Source organism: Ptychodera flava, chromosome 11 (genome assembly GCF_041260155.1).
Source record: "Ptychodera flava strain L36383 chromosome 11, AS_Pfla_20210202, whole genome shotgun sequence".
Classification (NCBI taxonomy): domain Eukaryota; kingdom Metazoa; phylum Hemichordata; class Enteropneusta; family Ptychoderidae; genus Ptychodera; species Ptychodera flava.
This window is the reverse complement of record NC_091938.1, coordinates 40940855-40961307: the sequence shown is the minus strand read 5'-3', so window position 1 is coordinate 40961307 and position 20453 is coordinate 40940855. Positions and strand designations below refer to the sequence as shown.

Sequence of the window (20453 nt, the reverse complement as noted above, 5' to 3'; positions counted from 1 at the left end):
CATGTGTATGAAAGATATTGATCAGTAGTCAGAGCTAAAACACACAGAAAGATGTTCAACTTTGGCTACTGCTCAATAGCTATACTATACATATACTGTCAAGGTTTATCTGAGAGTACAGCAATTTATTTGACATGATGATAAGCTCTAGCACACTGCACAATAACCCTTGTTTTGGTATGGTCTATCACACTGCACAATAACCCTTGTTTTGGTATGGTCTATCACACTGCACAATAACCCTTGTTTTGGTATGGTCTATCACACTGCACAATAACCCTTGTTTCGGTATGGTCTGCCAAACTGCACAATAACCCTTGTTCTGGTATGGTCTATCACACTGCACAACAACCCTTGTTTTGGTATGGTCTATCACACTGCACAGCAACCCTTGTTTTGGTATGGTCTATCACACTGCAAAACAACCCTTGTTTTGGTATGGTCTATCACACTGCACAATAACCCTTGTTTTGGTATGGTCTATCACACTGCACAATAACCCTTGTTTTGGTATGGTCTATCACACTGCACAATAACCCTTGTTTTGGTATGGTCTATCACACTGCACAATAACCCTTGTTTTGGTATGGTCTATCACACTGCACAACAACCCTTGTTTTGGTATGGTCTATCACACTGCACAACAACCCTTGTTTTGGTATGGTCTATCACACTGCAAAACAACCCTTGTTTTGGTATGGTCTCTCACACTGCACAATAACCCTTGTTCTGGTATGGTCTATCACACTGCACAACAACCCTTGTTTTGGTATGGTCTATCACACTGCAAAATAACCCTTGTTCTGATATGGTCTATCACACTGCACAATAACCCTTGTTTTGGTATGGTCTATCACACTGCACAATAACCCTTGTTCTGGTATGGTCTATCACACTGCACAATAACCCTTGTTCTGGTATGGTCTATCACACTGCACAACAACCCTTGTTTTGGTATGGTCTATCACACTGCACAACAACCCTTGTTTTGGTATGGTCTATCACACTGCAAAATAACCCTTGTTCTGGTATGGTCTATCACACTGCACAATAACCCTTGTTTTGGTATGGTCTATCACACTGCACAATAACCCTTGTTCTGGTATGGTCTATCACACTGCACAATAACCCTTGTTCTGGTATGGTCTAGCACACTGCACAATAACCCTTGTTTTGGTATGGTCTATCACACTGCACAATAACCCTTGTTTTGGTATGGTCTATCACACTGCACAATAACTCTTGTTCTGGTATGGTCTATCACACTGCAAAACAACCCTTGTTTTGGTATGGTCTATCACACTGCACAACAACCCTTGTTCTGATATGGTCTACCACACTGCACAATAACCCTTCTTCTGGCTTTAAAAACGGTATCTTCAACTTTAGTCTCATGTTGGTAAACACAGCAAAGATTCTAATTCTACTGGTATACTGCTATGTTATCAAAATTGATAATGACAACAGAATGACTGATAGATCTGAAATTGAACCCTTCAAGTACAACTCTCTCCATCCCTAGATACTTTGAACTTAGAAGAAAATAAAGCAAAATTTGCATAATAACCATGAGCTTTCACTAACTTTCCTTCACCACTGTATTGAAGCATACATGTACATGACTGGTATTCATTCAATTACTATAACATATGCTGTGTTTCAGTTTAAGTAGGCCAGTGCTAAATTAAAACCACTTTCCCTATACTGCTTCATAATCTTTGACCTTGACCATCAATGAGCAATGATATTCCCTTACAGCCTATCTCCATAATTCCTATTACAGTATGCCTGTGGAAGTGGAAGAATCCTCTTTAGATGTAAAATATATAATATGGAAATATACATGTCCATGCACACATCTTACAAGAATCATAAGAGTGACGAACATTGGTTGACAGCTGACATACAGCATAGAAAATCTGAGACACAAGGTCTGTAAATGTACAGACCAAAACTGAAGCTGCTTTATACAAACTTGGGGTCGATCCATTTCAAAAATAAAAATATGTCCATGTACATGTAGGCAGCTAATAAATTAGAAATATTGCATTTCACAGGATATATAGAAAATTACATCAGATATATGTAACAGATAAATGAGAGAGTTGATGACAATGAATGTTGGATAACAATGAAATGTTGATTGTAATGATTACCTTAGGTGGTGAAGGCACTGGATCTACTGTGGCAGCACCATCTGTACTGGTAGATGGACCATTCACAAGATCACTGCTTGACATTCTGAATATCTTTAAAAGAGAAAAACATGCCATAAAGTATATGCTGTGTTTCAGAGCTATGGATATGGTCAATGTTAAAGTCAGATACACTGCAATTATGTAGACGTACATTGTACATGAATGGAAGCCTGGTAATCACTTTCCAATGACTTTCATAAATGACTCCCTTTTTGAAAATACTGCTACTAGGTCACTAAGTGATATTGAAATACTTTATTACACGTGAAGTAATACTATCAATGTCATACATTGTAGACATTGCATCAAAGATGATGACAGTACACTCACAATAATGGTTAGCACGTTGTGATTCCCTACAGCTTCTCTGACAGCCACTGTGACATTCACTGTTTTGTAAATGAAGTACATCTTATAATTTCATATCTAACTACATAACACTGCTTTTGGAATTACATGATTTGGGCTTTGTCTAATCATACAGCATACATGTAGATGAAAAATTTCAATATGGAAACTAAATCTATGTTTGTATTTCAATTTGATGATAACCCTACAATGTGGTTGATATAGCTGTCCAATGTCTTGTTTAGCAAAATTGTCATCATTCTTTACAAAGGGTGGAGAGTTTGAAGAAGGGGGACACTGTTGTATGTTTGTTTATTTTCACTATTAAAATTACATTTACCCTTGACTCTACCAATGTCTTGAAGATATCAAAACAAACAAAAATTCAGGAGATCACATTGATACTAAAATTGCTGCTAAAGCTCTATTTTGTTTATGCATAGCCTTAGACAATTGATTGCTTACTGTGAAAATTTCCCTAAATACATGTACTATCATGTTTGATCCTCAGTGTCTTTACAGAGGCGCTGATGATATCAAACAGGAAACAACTTGTTTCCATGGATATAAATTCTATAAAAAACAAAAGCTTGCAAAGTGCAAGTGACACAGGTATACAATAGGAGGTAAGGAATAAAATACACATAGGTCTCTGTGTACATACAAATTAATGTGCTTTGTTTTAAATTTTCACCATGTAAAAAGAGAACTGAAGATAGTGAACAACTGCATTAGATTCTGATAATAATGGCTGTTATCAACGCACGCTTAATTTTCCTTCTAATTTGACACTCAACTATCAACTGATCAATATAGTATACAGTACTCTGGAGACAATCAAATGCCATGTTAAACAGACATCTATACAGAAGGCATATAAAATGTATGATATTTGATACTGAAGCCCACAAATTACATGACAAGCTGGGTTCATGCCTGTAATGCATAGCTAATGTATATCATTAATTTACATGTCTGTTATCAGCAGTTGCACTGAAGATACCAGTTACCATAGTAACAGACAGTGCTACTCTAACCCACAACACTATGATGATGAATGGGAATTGAAAACGTCTCAGTATCCCTTCTTGAATTGAACAACACCAGTGTTTTTGCTTTGATGGGAAATATACTTGTACAATAGATGACTGCTTTAGGAACCTCACTCACAAATCTTTGGAAAATACCTAGAGCATTCCCAATAAAATGTACTGGGAACCATGGCAACATGTACAGACTAACCACCCATAACAAAAACAACAAACATTTTTATGCTGGAAATCTTAAGATTATCTACTTATCTACTTATCACTTATATGTTTTAGTTTTGACCAAGATGAATTTCTTTTCACATACAGTTGCTTTGAAAAAACTGGTAAAAATATAAAGTAGCTCACTGCCACTGGTCTAAAAATATGCTGTTCTCTAACCAATATGGAAGCTAGGCTACAAACACAGTGAACGACATAATACATGTAGGTCAATGTGAGCAGTATTGAAGTGATAGCTGTATACAGTGACATCATGAGTTGGTTTGAGGATAGGATTATTAGGGTATTAGAATTATCATTCAACAAAAGTTAAATTTGATAGTGACCAAATTCTTTATCATACATTAGTCTGTATTCAAATGAAATGCCGAGAAGCAACAAACTTACAGCTGTGGATTCAAAATTCCCCCTTTAAAAAGGGCTTGTTCCATAGCCTAACATGAATTACAATGGGGCATATAAAAATACATGTGTTGTTGGTGCTGCTTTTTATTTTTATATCTTGTGTCAATAGTTTCAAACTAATTGCAATTACGGTACACAGACTTTGTTCTATAGAATCAAGGAACAAGACAGAACTCATGGTTATTTGGTGTAAATTGTTTATATGCCATCTATTCTACCATGATGATCATCATGAGTTGTAGAAATCACAGAGGAAATTAATTAATATACAAGGGAAATAAAATGATCAAACCATATAATGAAATAATATTGAATGCGGCCACATGGCTGGTTTTCATGTTAAGTATGCAGACTAATTATCAGGTCTTTGATACAATTTTTACAAAAGCTGACACATAGGCGGAGTACAATGTTCAAGGAGATTCCCAAGGGAAGCCCCTAAAGTGCTCAAAAACAGTTGGCATTATCATTGATGATAGAAACCAGTACGGTAGATGGTGTCGTAATTTTGCAAAAATGGCACTGACTATGACCTTAAAAAAACCGGTGATTTCGAGGAAATAGTGAATGCATTCAAAGACGATTTTGTGAGAAAGTAGGTGAGCACAAGACATTTTACACCATATTGTGGTTAGAGTGAACCATGCTTTTACTTGTGTTACATGTACATTGTACATGTATATAAAGGTCAGATGTTATTATTTGCTTATGTTACACTTGGTTCTACCATAGTAACTCTTCTGTAATTTCTCAATGTCTATGAAATCAACTGCTTTCAGAAGTTTGCACTGCAAAGAATGTGATTTCTAAAACATGGCATACTCAGCTCAATTCAACCTTTTACAAAGTATCATTATGGTGCATTCTGGGATTGCCGTCTTGTATTTGTATGCATATCCATAGTCCTCTTACCAGTTCCATGATGCTTTTCATGACAGTATAGGTAACGTTTATCTATGGCTGATGCTACCCTGGCTGATATATTCGTTGCCGATTGAAACACAAGACACCAAACATTTTAGTATCATGAAGTGCATGACTGGACTAGGTAATACCATGTATGAATACGACAAAACACATTATGTTTTGTTTTAAGTACATATGCAGATATTTAAACAACGGTAGCAATGCCTTATGGGATAACCGGGGAAAATTCTATTGTTTTTATCATTTAACTTGCACCTCAGATTGTAATCATGAATTTTACTTTCTGATACAGTTTATCTTTCTTTGTAATTCCCTGGTAGGGTGACCAGACAATTTTTAAAACTGAAATCTTTTGCCAAAATCTTGATGGTACCTGTTGCAAGTGTTGGTATGAAGTCCAAATCTGGAAAAATAATTTGTCTAATTAGCATAATCACAATTTGGCAGCCTCTGGAAAATCAAAGTTTCCAAATTCTTTCCCTGAGAATATTGTAAATGAGGAATAATGAGACAGTGTGACCAAAAATCAGACCCAATATGGTTAAAATGGCTGAAAGACGACTAACTGTAAAATAAGGAGTCCAGTGAAAGGTGCATTTATAGTTTCCAAATTATTTCCCTGAGAATATTGTATAGGTAGATAAGTCCAGTGAAAGAAAATGGAAGATTGTCCTCACGCTGACCTTTGTGTTTCCAATATCATGGATACAAGCCATTGTTTCTGGTCAATGACAGGTGCGCACGGGTGAAAAAGCATGTTGTTCAGGTACGGCACTATTGCGAACCTTAATTCCTGCTTGCGAAAACCGTGGGCGCTAATTTGCACTGCATAGCTGAGCCTTTTTAGAGCACAGAACAAGTAGAAAAATGTCTAAGGTACAATTTGCCCGCATGGCCATTCCTTCCCTTCTTGGAAAGCGATGCCAAAAGTCATAGACGTTTCTAAGTAAAAAATTTGTCAGCAGTTTCTTGGAAGAAAAGAGACGTTTTGGGGAAATTTTTGCTCTCATCTTGACTTCCTAGTCTTCACAACATTCACTGTGAAATGCAACTATTTCAATTCATGCAATCTCTCATCACGGCCATTCGCATATGAGTAGACGACTTCCAAGATGGCGTCCCCTCTGACATTTGTTGATAAAGTGTGATCGTAAACTTCGAGATTTTGACGCCATTACCTTGTTCACAGACATAAATGTGCACAACTGTTGCATAATTAAGGTGAATTTGTACAACTTATCACTACCTGAGCCCCACTTTAAGCCTTTGATTTCGAGCATTCACTCTCAGAGTTTTCGTGTCAGCCCCATTGTTAAGGAATGGCTCGTCCGGTCACCCTATCTCTGGTCTTATACAAAACACTACAGGGAGTTATGATGTTGTGGTGAATTCAAACAATATCTGATACAATAATGATGACGGATGTATAATATAAGGACACAGGTTCTGTATGACATATGGCATTATACATGTACATGTATCAATATCTTACAATTCTCTCATTCTAAACATTAATTGAATCTATTCATATGCAAGACGTCTTCATCAGAAAACCAACAAATTTTGCACACAATTTTGGAACACTACTATTTTTGGTGCATTTTCTTGTTGTTTTGATTGATGGCAGAGGAGCGGCATATCTTGGGTTTCTAATTTCCAACAACTTACAATGCTATCAACAATGAAGTCATTATGTCTATGAACACATTGAATACACCATGCAATCATTGAAATTTATGACAATCCCAACCAATCCTTTGCAGCATGAGTACCATGGCTACATTTGATTCCATGATTGTTTTATTTAACTTCCCTTTTCCTAAACACATATTAGTTTCAGATACATCCATAATACCTGATATATAAATAATAAATTGCTCTTCTCTGACCTTTCCTATAGTTTGATGTACCTTATGTTTGCCAGTATTGGTCCTTCGGGAAATTACACATCAGTGTTACAAAGATAATGACAGGGCTTCACCACGACAGTATATTGATGATGCTATTAAAATACCATATATAATTGTACCGGTATTAATAGGAGGGAGAATTCTGGAATCATATAAGAAGGGGTTTTTGACTGGTTGCTAAGCTAAGCCATTTCACTATAATTATAGCTACATGTACATAATAATTTTCAATATAGAAACACCCTTTAATATGATTCCCCCTCCATAGAATTGAACACGGTACTTCAATAATATCACTGACATATCTGTCATTGTGTACCCTTGTCATTATCTTTACAACACCTATGTGGAATTTCCCTTGGGACCAAAACTGGCAAATATTATAAGATTTGATGGTTAAATGTATTGAACGTCGATGAATGGACTATTTACAGAAGTATTCCTAAATCATGACTAGTCAAAGTTATGCCAACCTAATTATCACATTTGCAATTTAGTTTTACAATTCTAATAGCATTGTCTTTTGTATCATCTTTAAAAATGTTACTGTTATGCAAAGGCCAGGATCTCACAAAATTAATATAAATTAATAATGTTTTCAGTAATTTTATATGTGCAGTGAGTTCCAATGATCAAATGTTTGTTGGTGGAATTTTTGTAATCAGAGCTACATGTACATGTAAAGAGAATGGGATTATTCTAAATTCAGTAACCGTATACTGTTCCATAGTATACAAGATTACCCTTCTTCTGGACTTCCTAGTATCAATCAGTACGACAGCACATTTTCAGAGCACGTCTGCTCATTCTAAAACAGTCATCAGCTAGTGGATTCTGTTGGTCGTGCCTTGAAATCCTCATTTTTTTTCTCAAAAAATAATAAAAGATCTGCCCAAATGCAGAGTCGAATGTGGAGTTGGCATCAAGACAGATTGACAAAATATTTTAGAAAGTATCAATGCCATGTTAATACATGTAGTGTAAAGGGCTTGTTGCTGTAAGTGAAATAGCTGATGATTTTGTCACTGTTTTTATTTTGTATGTCAGTTGCAAGTTCTTGTTCTATACCACAAAGTATGTTACAACACCAAATATTTAGCCTGTCAACACAGAGTCAAGAGTGTTAAATGCATTGTTTAATTAAATCCGAGTTCTAGTCTGGACCAGAATTCACTTGTCAACAATGACAATGCAATCCACTTGTGCACAGGCTGAGTTGACAGGCTATCTAAACATGCATTGTGGAATAGAAAAAAAACTGTAGTTGACAGACACAACAAAGATGTGAAAAAAAAATGAAAATTTCCAGCCTTTCAATCTTTTAATTTGGTAAATATTCACACTGATATAACTGTAGCACAACTTCTTGAATTTTTGCATCATATCATTCAAAATTCTTATATTGTGAACTTTGGCGATATCCTGTGTTTACTTGATGTTTCGCTTATAAACCAAAATAAACTCTACACATCAGGCCTGTTGCCAAGGTTACAGTATGACAACGCTGTATCACACAAGTACACAAGGTTATCATTACTTTTTACACTGTAAATCTTCACATATATGGTATAGTTACATCTGAATGTACAATGGGTTTAAGAAAGTAAAGTTCATACATACATGGTCAATTTTATGGAAATAGTATTGGTGTATGTTCACTCACATTTTTGCTACAATATTGTTATAACAATTCTTGATCAATAGGACAAAACCTGCGGGGCATAACTTTCAAAGTGAAAAGACCTGTATCTTAACATTTTATTGAAAACCTATATCAGAAAAATTTTATATCAATTTTATATACAGAGTACTATATTTGTATACCGAATACTTGTCCTATTAAAATGATTAGATTCACACACTATCTATTGATGGTCTAAAACTCAGTTTGCTTGTACATGTCCCAACCAACATCACAGCTGAGTTGTTTCGATAGCATTCATGCTGATACATGAATTTGTGCAAATTCATTGATATTGTGCCAGGCAAATGCTTGTGACATGCTGTATCATTTATATACTACTGACCTTGCGTGACCTCCAGTTGCTATGTCAACACAGACTGAGCACAGATTGAATTCAATGACTGTCACACAACACTAGTTAACACAACACAAGCTATTCAACATAAGCCATCAAGCATTTAGTATTTATCAGGTATTAAAACTTGTCAACTGATTCAAATGGTGAATGTTGAAAGAGGAATTTAGAAATCTGGTAAAGGAGGTGATTCATACTTATATATGCTAATCTATTTTCTACTCTCTGTTTCAATATTTTGTTACCCAGTCAAACCGGGCGGCATATTCTATTTTTAGTAACTATCACCATGTTAAAATAATAGACCATGATTACGCGTATGTCTGATCAGAAGCATCTAATGAATCATTTTTTATAACAAAATATTAATATTTAAATAAATGTAACACAATTATATAAATTACCTATACATTACTTATTTCTTTTGTCTAAATTAGGTGTGGCTAACAACAATGCTAATATTGACTAAATGGGAAATTACAATTTATCTATATTGATTTTTTCAAACGTGTTTCTGCCTGCATGGAAACCAACCATGGTTGCAGCATACGGCAGCTTTGCCTACTGTGGTAGGAGGTAGTCATATTGCTACCAGTAGGGTTATGAATTTTGAAACGTTGGCTCCTAAGATTTCTACACTTTGGTGAACACAAACTGTATTGTCTAACCATATGTAACTTCTCAGAAATTTGTGTTTCTCTGACATTTCCATTGCTTATGGTGCAAAGAAAAGATAGAAAATTGAAACATAAATAATAGACCGATATCAAACTGTCATGTAGTGATTATGCACTGTCATTTATTTTATTTATTTATTTGTTTATATATTTATATATTTATTTATTTATTTGTTTATTTATTTATTTATTTATTTATTTATTTATTCATGTATTATGAATTCCTATTGGGTCTGGTCTCATTTATAGGTTCCAAAAAGGTCAAACATCTAAAAATAAAACTACAAACTGCCAAAGAACTTAATTTTGTTCACCTTCATGTAATAATCTGTATCATTTCATCAATATAGACATAAATGTGTATCCACAGGGCTGAACTACTGTAATTCCTGCAAAATTTGGTAGTTATCAAGACCAGAGCCGTAGACAAGATCCCAATCTGGTTAATAAGACCAGTAACCTGTCTGGTTAACAGTGCTAGACCCAGTGTTTTTGCTAAGGTTGGGGAATATTAGTAAATGATGTGGGAACACAGGTAACAATTTGCTGCTGTCCCTCTGATTGCATTGATATACCAAGGGGAACCCCAGTAAAATGACTGGGGAATTCTGGTAACATTTACCTGCTTACTGCCCTCAATAAACATACTGCAGACCCCTGACCCTAGCAGGTTATCAAGACCTGAACCTGGGCTGGTTATCGAGACTGACACCTAGTCTGGTTATCAAAACCAGAGCCCAGTCTGGTTATCAAAACCAGAGCCCAGTCTGGCTATCAAAACCAGACTCCAGTCTGGTTATCAAAACCAGAGCCCAGTCTGGTTATCAAAACCAGACTCCAGTTTGGTTATCATTACCAGACTCCAGTCTGGTTTTCACTCTTTATCATATGGCATACAAGGTCCCCTAACCATGATCACTGGTTTGCAAGACTGGTATCAATACAATTCCAAATTGATCCACCTTTGTAAGGAAATCAGCATCCCCAGGCTGTGAATGACAAGACCTGCTCTACAATAATACAACTGACATTGATAAACCTCTCTGCTAAAAAAACACAGGAGACATTATCTCCATACCATTGTATGATATATCAGAATGAATCCAGTAATATTTTCCAAGCAAATTATATTTTTGAACTGCCGATTGTAGTTTATCATTGAGAGGTTTCTAAACAGCTGTCAGTTCTTACTCATTAGATCTTCCTCAATGATCATCCAATAAATTCATCATACCTTGGCCTTTCCTTGCACCAATTCACTTACGGAGCAAGGGTGAGTAGCCGTACCATCTAAAAATAGTTATTTTTCTACAACACATAAAATTTCACTCACTTTCTATCAATTTGCTTAGTAGTTCTTTATTTTCCGTGATCAAAAATTATGGGAAAACACAACTATTAACAACAAATACATGTACCATAGACCCTCCAGAAAAACTGACAATATAAACACAAACATTATGAAAAACTTTAAAAAAAAACATTTTTTCAAAATACAATGTACATGTATATCAAATACTTTCAAACTATGCAATATTATATGAATGGCATCATGGGATTTTAATATATATAAAATATTTATTTTTAATGCTGATATTATCGGTAAATAATGTATCTGACCAAAATTCCAGATATGAATTCTCCATGCCATAATATCTGCCTTTGAAGTTTGATAAACAAAAACAGATATTTGATAACCAAAAAATTCATTTTGACCTTGTGAACCTTGAACTGTATTCACTCATGTTGGCCCACAATGAAATTTCTTCAGAGATTATATGGTGAATTGATATTTGTAGTGGTGTAAGTTTTTCCTGTGAACAGTTGAATTATCAAATTGGTAATTTGAACACAGCTGGTTTTGTGATATCTTTCATCAGAAGGCGATAAAGGACTACATTATTCCAGTAAGATAGCACCGTGCATTTTTTTCTGAACACATACCAGAGATGCCTACAGGGTTTCCAAGAACATGTACCAGTAACAAGATTTATTAGAGAAAAGCCCATTCTGTTGTTGCTTTGTCTTTCTGTTTCCTGGCAGTAATCCAGAAAGCTACCAACAAGCAGCGATGACAGTCTAGTCTGTGTGTTTGAAATTATATTTACCGGTACATGTACTTGGAGCGATAATATTTAATATCAGAAACAGTCCTTTATCAAAGCTGAGCATTAACAAAACAGAAGTACTGCATTAACAAAAGTTGATGGCAGTTTTTTCAAGAACATTGGAAGAGTAAATAGACTCTGCTATTACAAAGGAATACACTGCTGAGACAAGAAGGATTTGCACCGAGTACATTTGGCAAAAATAGGGAAAGACATAAGTACATGTATCATGTTCATATATATGCCACTTGAACATGGTGTTCATGACCTAGATCAACACAATACAGTAACATGATAGCTAATGCAGCCTTCCCCTCAGCAACTTGAATGTGCAATATTGTGCAGCAACTGTGTAGCTATATAGCAGAACACTGGTCCCTAGATGCCAACAAACATGGAGTATTGAAATGTGTTGCCACTATGTTGGAATTCAGACAAACATTTACATTGACAATACTATACATGTATGTCTTACATGACAGGTCTTGAAGTACAGAAGAAGCACTTTAGTATTGCTTAAAATAATGCCTACAAGAATAGCATAATACAGTGTAGGAACTGTAGCCAGCATATCAGAGAATGCACTTAAAATGTCAATAGATATGCGTCATTAGATATACTAAGGTGTCTCAACATTATCTTGGAAAATGTCATATATTGCTATCCCATTAGTTGATTAGCTTGGTATTATATCACAGACAATACATTGCTAAAATTGGGCAAAACCAACGAGAGCAATTTCAAAGCAAGGTGATGTATTCAGCCAATTAGTTCTACTGGTACTGTACCATGGATAAGGTACACTAAGTCTTGTACAATACTAAATTGTACATGGGGCAAAAAAGGGGCAGGAATATCAAGCCATGTTGTGTAATGTTGACAGTGTACAATGTGGTGGTGCATGACAAAACATGAATGATCCATAAATATCACCTGTCACAATAATTTTGCACCATCTAAATGAGATGCCCCCCCCCCCTTATCAAAATCCCCCTTCAAATAATCACAAAGGCAGCAACACGTGCCCCTTCTACGATGAAGTTGGAGATTAGATTTTATTTATGGAAGCATTCCATTTTATGATTACTATCTATGATGTAACATCATACAGTTGATGTATTCTACTATCTGTAGCCACAGTCAAGTGATACAAGTGTCCCATCTTCAGAAGGGTGAGAAAAAGCTGAAAAAACTTTTATTTAATATCTGCTAAATGCTGTAACCTTACTTTGCTGATACCTTGAACAAAAATCTAATTTGCATAACTTAAATTTGCATAATTTGTTATAGTCCCCCTCAATCAGAACAAAATCCCCCTAAATTTTCAAGCAAGGGGCAACATTCCCCCTTGTGAGATAAACCTGAAAAAAAACAGCTTAAATGTTGCAATGGACATTGTACATTTAGCTGAAAACCAATAAAACCACAACTAAACACATACCTTGTCCATGATTCAATATGTATAACCAGGTTCATACTGGCAAATTTGGCCAGGGCCAAACATGTCGGATTTCGCACTGGACCAAGGATTAATGTAATTTCCATTTTGACAATTGATCGTTATGAAAACATACGCCGTCAGTTCTACATGTCTTCTGACCTTCCTAAGTTTAAACAAGTCATCGCTGATGACACAGTTCCCGCTCGCACCATTAACCCTTTTCCTGCCAAGTCGGTGAAAATCCACTCGAAATTCGGTGTAGCCAGAATCTTAGCACCAGTGGCCATTACCCTGCCAATTCGGTGGAAATCAGGCTAATTTTTGGTACCCCATTTCCTGCCAAGTCGATGGCACTACATGTAGCAAACCCTTACGCACGCTCTGGGTCATTAGAGGATAGGTTTCAGGCTGTGCTCGTGCTACGTAGAAGTCCGACCAACCATTTGTTGTTTGGTTAGTGCATATAGCATTAGCACTAGCCAGGGCTAAGATGGTACAAAACTGCACCTTACTAACAACTGCACAACTAACCTGTTAAGAAACGGTAACACTAACAAGCGAACTGTGCACCGAACTGGCCAAACTACGTGCTAGCTTTCCTTAAATGGCAAAGCTAAGTTGTTAAGACTACGTCACAAGCGTATGCATTGTGCGACTCTGCCTAGTCAGTGTTTCCGTTAATGCAAAATCCTGCGTATTTTACGCAAAATTGTTCGGAAATACGCAAAAAAAATCATGACTGCGTAAACAAATACGCATTGAGATATGCCGCCCAATGACACGACGTACTTGGCCCGTGCTACATTGCCTGAACGTGGTTCAATGCAGGACAAAAATAGAACATATGCACCTGCTTGCACGCGACATTTATCATGATATTGCAACATTTTAGACTTTAGCAGACCGCAGCACTTTATGCAACATTGTAATTCATCATCACAAAACGTCATGTCAATCAGTTCTGTACAGACAATGGCACTAAAGATGCAAAAAATTCGAGAATCGATCGAGTCTACGCTGTTGGTAACACAATACAGTTAATGGTCATTTATACGTCGCATGTTTAATATTTGAAAGTGCTGAAAGTGTTTACGGGTGACCATTTAGACTCTGTCGGGTTGCATTCTTGAGAGGTCCCGCTGGACTTTGAACAATATCTGCTTTTTGTTAGCCCTTTGAAAACACTAATTTCGTAGTCAGAAGGTATTTTCTTTGAACATGAACTCATTGGGCTGCTCAACGATCATATACGGGACATGCATCACAGCATGGCAAACGTTCAGCTACACCTGAAGCCCCCCAGCTTGTTGTTTTTTGTTGATAGAGCATGCGCATTACAGGAAACCCCCCAAGTTCTACAGAAAAGACTGCCAAGCTCACTTCAGATACTGATTCCTACCGTACGCATTTTGAATACATTTTACGCAAAGAAAAAATCAGATGCGTAAAATAGTACGCAAGTTTTGAAATTGTAACGGAAACGCTGCTAGTCAAGTACGGGGCCAAGTGACACAACCCAGGGGAAACAGGACAAGTTTGAGGGGGCTGCCGCACCCATAGCACTAACCCCTGGGTCTTCTACTAACCCAAAAGCAAGATGATGTTTCCGCGGAGTGGACGTGCGTAATGGCGAACAAGCTTTACTTCCGCAAAAGTAAGCGTGAAATGGCGATAAAAGTACATGTCCCCCGGGGCAAACAAAGCCAAAGACCTCATTATTTTTCCCACACAACCTCACGCACAAGTGCCCCTCTATACGGGCATGTAAAAATTTTGGAAATCTAACACCAGTATAGATGGTAATTGTACCCCGAAAATGCGGTATTTTCCTGCCAAATGCCTGGCAGGAAAGTGTGCAGGAGAGCCAATCTTCCGCAGACACCAAAAAGGGGGCCGGTTTCCACCGACTTGGCAGGATGGTGTGCAGGGTGGCTCAGCTGGAAAAGGGTTAATTGTGATGCATATGCACACTACAATAGTACAATACAATGACTGTGTGCCAAGTTTGAACGAAGTCTGTTCAGGGATAGTTTAATTATGGTTCAAAAACATGAAAAAAATCGTAATTAAATGGCCACCAGGTGGCCATATTGGATCATATCGCTAAATAAATTGACGTGCATTTATGTGCCATAGTACTTTATCTGTGTACCAACATTGAACAAAATCAGTTCAGGGATAGTTGAGTTATGGTTCAAAAACATGAAAAAATCGCAATAAAATGGCCGCCAGGCGGCCATATTGGATCGTATCATGAAATAAATTGACGCGCATATATGTGTGCCACAGTACTTGATCCTTGCATACAGTTTGAAAAACAATTGGCTCAGGGATAACAGAGAAACGCCTGTTGATGGACAGACGGACGGACGGAGGAAGGACGGACTGATGGACAGATGGACAGACAGATGGGACCCGATCTATAAGTCCCCGGGGACTGTGTCCCCGGGGACTTACCGGTATATAATATCACCATGTTTGTACTGTCCACGTTTTTTGTTTGTGCACATTTTATGCACAAGAAGGGCTAATAATGACTGTCACTGACTATTTTAACCATTGAAGACAACCTCAAAAATAATCATGACATGGCGTTTTTAACGTTGTTAACATGTGTGTCTCTCAGTTGTAGAAGCACTGTGAATTAGGCAACATGGTCTCATTTGCATTGCGAAAAGTTGGTGGGAAAAAGTTGTTCTATACTACATTGAATGATAAGGACTGGACTGAAAACTTTCCGATGTAAGCTTGACAATCAGACTTGGTTATCATCTGGGATCAAGTCCAGCATTACTTGTCTACACACGAAAATCATGGTGAACTCAAATTTTGTGTCAGCCCTAGGCCCTCTCCCAATCAGGACAAAATTGGTCCCCCACTGGACTGACACCAAGGCTGAAGCGTTCAGATTGTTTTTTTATAACATTGACGTTGGAGATGCAATGCAATTTTGTTTGTCTGAACAGAATATTGTAAACTACCTCATATATCTTGTTACATATTGAGCAATGCACCCTATATGAAAGTTACACATGTTCATATGTAACGTGCAATATCAATGGAATATGATAGTTTGTCATGAAAAACAGTGTCTGTTTCTTTGACTGGTTTGTAATGGTTCTCCATAAATTTAGCTCACAAGTGGGAGTGTTTACCAGCATATATTTCATAATCAGTTTTGTATTTTCAATGGTTGCAATAATTGTCTTGGATATAATGAACAAAGTACACAAAAGAATGGATACCAGTGGCATTGATTTGTAAGTAATGAATTAATACCAACATAATGACTGGTAGTCTTGTACTGTTGTAAAGGTCAGGATTGGCCTCCATTACTTTGTAAGGTTTGTAAATGTTCTGCAAACATTCACTGATAAGATAATATTTCCCGCTAACATCCTTGAGACATTTGTTGATCTGGTGGATCTGTAACTGTCACATGTACTGTTATACATGTATGTGATGCTAATTATTCCTGTATCTTGAGAAATTCCACTTTTTTGGAGGATTTAATTTTTCAAACTTAGCAGATTATTTACATCTGTGATTTTTATGTCAGAGCTCAAACATATGATATTCTTCTTATAAATCTATTAGTTCAAACGAATACACCATAACATACATTTGTGGTCAAATACAATCCTAGGAAAAATTACATGTACAGTAATTCACACAGACATCTAGCTGTGCCAGCCTGATTCACATGGGATATGCAAAGAAAAAACAATTTACTGTAAACAAAGCAATGTACAAGTGTGTTGTTATTATACGCTTTACAAAATAAGCTTAAAAGGGTGCTGTAATTTACACTTCACAGTAGATTTGCTAATATCAATGGAAATACAATCTTTTTCAAATATTTTCAGCAATGAAATATTTTTGAACACTATGAATCAACTTATGGTCTGTTCATCAGATGCACATCTTTCAGTGCAATGTAGTCTTGTTATAGTGTTCTCTAGTCTTGTTTACATACTAACAGATACCCATCCTCTAGTCTTGTTTACATACTAACAGATACCCATCCTCTAGTCTTGTTTACATACTAACAGATACCCATCCTCAGTATATCTAGATGCATAATTTGGGAAATATTGCATCACAAATGATTAATAAAGAAAACTACTACATCCCCAACCGCTACATCTGCACCTTTCCCAATACATCTGTATGTAGCTTTCTATAAAATCGATCATACACACTTATGCAACTCAAGAACCACCCACACTGCACTGTAGATATACAGCATGACCATGTTGGCATGAGTGAAATTTCACTGACCAAAGAAAAAAATCAATTTTTTATCACATTTGTTTCATCACATTTATTCTTGATTTAATAAGTTGTATTCAAGAGCAATCAAAGTCCATCTGAATTATACATCTTTACTTTATTACACCATTAATCTATTGAACTCTTTTTTTTACGTGCATGGTAGTCAAATAAAATTTAAATGTCAAAGGAATGACATTTCACATCTGAATGATTCTTGGTTTTGTTGAAGAAATCTCTCAATAGAAGTGTTTGAAGGAAAGCCTTGTGGCACAGATCCATTTAGACTCTAACAGAGTCAGTATGTCTGGCAATACTGTGGGAGTTTCTAATGTATAGCATAAATGAAGAATTTAAACAATATTGTGCTGCACCACCAGATTTTGTGCTTGGAATGGATTTCTAACATAGTGCAGGATAGATACTGATGCCAATAGTTGTATACAATGTATTGTCTGTTCAGCCAGTAAAATCTCAAAAAAAGCTATTTTACATATTACAATACTTCATGCAATTGTGTATTATTTATTGGCTTTGTCCATGCAAAATAAAGGTAGTGTGATCAAAATTAGATACAAATAACTTTACAAATTCAAGCGTGAGTAGTTTTAATTCCTTGAATTTCTTTAGTTAAAAAAAATCAAACATTTCGTTGTATTTTCAGCCCAGAACAGCCTTGTAAATTGAGAAAGCTTGGCAATGTAAGGGTATAAGGTATTTGCAGAGAGGATGTTATGAGCAAAAAGAGTTTAGAATGACAAATGCTTCACAGAAACGCGGGTCATGAAATCTGTGTCATGATTTTGCAAAATAATGGACAGCAAACTGATGGCAAGTTGTCACGAAAGCCTAAAACTTATTAAGGAACATTTTGGAACCCTCATTAATACCAGTGCCCAACATGAGCAGAAAGAGGAATTAAAACTTCAAATAAGGTCAACAGGAAACATGCTGGCAGTTCCTAGCCTACCTCACTGTAGAAAATACTATCACTAATGGAAATGATACAGACCCATTATTTCATTGAAATTTTCATTGATTGTATCTGTGTAACAGTTGACAGTTAACTACAGCACCAAGGTCTTGCATAGCTAATCCTTTTCACAACTTCAATAAACTCTAAGACGTGATTTTTGTTGACACTTTGAGGTCACATGTTCAATGCCATCTTGGCTACAGCAATGCTCCGTGTCCTTATGGAACATTCAGACATTTCAAAGTGATTTGCATCATCTCTGTACATCACAATACTGGTCATCATAAACTGTTCACAAATAACAAATACCAAACAATTCCAGTTTCCTAATACAACTCTGCACCCTAAAATGCTGTTACACAGTATATGAAGCATTGTTTTCACATTTGCAGGTGACATTATAGTCCAGGTATATCTATGTTCTAGAGAATACCACATGGCCATATACAATGTGCATCAGGAAATTACATGACAAATATGAACTTGTATCATTTTCTGACAGGCTCCATATGTGTTTTTATTTCATAAATATACCCCTCAGTTACTAAGGACATGTACATGTATGTTTATAGTCATGCATAGCTTTGACTGTTTTGTCAGATTCGAAGATGTCGAAATAAAGAGAGTAAGAGATCAGTTTAAAAACATGATATTAGTTACTTTTCCTATGACATTGACTGAATACTATAGATATCAACCACAGATGCCAAACTTTGACACACATGCAGCTGGTTGAGCTGTCTAAAAAGTTTGCAAAAATGACATTATTTTTCACATTTAATGCTACAAAAATGAGAATTTTTAATAATGACAATGGCAAGTACTTTGTGCTTTCTGTCCTCATTTCACTGCAAGCTAGAAACAGCCAAATCTAATTACATTAGATTTCAAAGACAGATCACATTTAATCACATTTACAGAATAGCTTGGCTGTTCAATATTCATGAATCTCTGACTCTTTAACCTACTTGGACCTGGAATAAATGCTGTGAGTGTCCATCTTTATGAACCTTTTCACCAAAAATCTTTAGTTTTACCATGCACAGAATCAGCACAGAATATACAACTGGTATGGTCAACTAGAACAATACATGTCATGATAAACAATGCATGGTCAATTATACCTCATATATTTCATGGAATACTGTTAATCTCATGGAATAAGTTCCCCTGATACAAATTTGATGTAAGGATAATGCCCGATTCTTGTAAGATGTGAAAATTATAACACACACACAACTGCTAACTGTCACCACTACAGCATTGAACAACTAAATATTTCAATGATCATTATGTAATGAAAATCATAAAATTTATTAAATTCACCACTTGAAAATGACATATTGTCTCCACCAATAACATTCAATGATATAATTGAAAGTAAATGACAACTGATAATCACTTTAAATTACATGAAAACATTTGAAATTGCTTTGACGGATGAATGAACAACATTACACAGCAATGATGGACTGGCAAATCATCGACATTTCAATGCTTAGATTGTTACATATTAACTGTGACAGAAAACAGAAAATTCCACTAATGTAATTATTTCAGTAAATGGAAATAAAACTGGAAACCCTATTTCAACTTAATAATCCAATATGTTACCGATGAAAACCATAAAAATTGACAGAACCACATTAAGATTGAGTTGACATGCATATATACTAAGCTACAACATTAAATCATCAGCCACGGCCAAAGGTCAAAATCAATACAGAAGACACTGGATGATTTCTACATGGCTGATTTTCCAGCATAAATTCCAATATTCATTGAAATCATAGCCTATGAAGCAAAGCATAGATAACCCTCATTACGTCAAAACACTAATGGTGGCTTTCTAATGATGCATTTGGTGAACATTTCAAAATG

The 20453-nt window shown here is 36.0% G+C and overlaps 1 protein-coding gene across 2 annotated transcripts in view; it reads right to left on the bottom strand.

Moving 5' to 3' along the window:
- Nucleotides 1-20453, bottom strand: part of LOC139144539 (poly [ADP-ribose] polymerase tankyrase-like) — an 83503-nt gene that overhangs the window by 59223 nt on the left and 3827 nt on the right. For both annotated transcript variants that reach the window (XM_070715240.1, XM_070715239.1), the window contains exon 2: nucleotides 2157-2249. In XM_070715240.1, the coding sequence (XP_070571341.1) occupies nucleotides 2157-2240 (84 nt within the window). In that variant the 5' untranslated portion in view covers nucleotides 2241-2249. The remainder of the gene's footprint in view (nucleotides 1-2156; nucleotides 2250-20453) is intronic.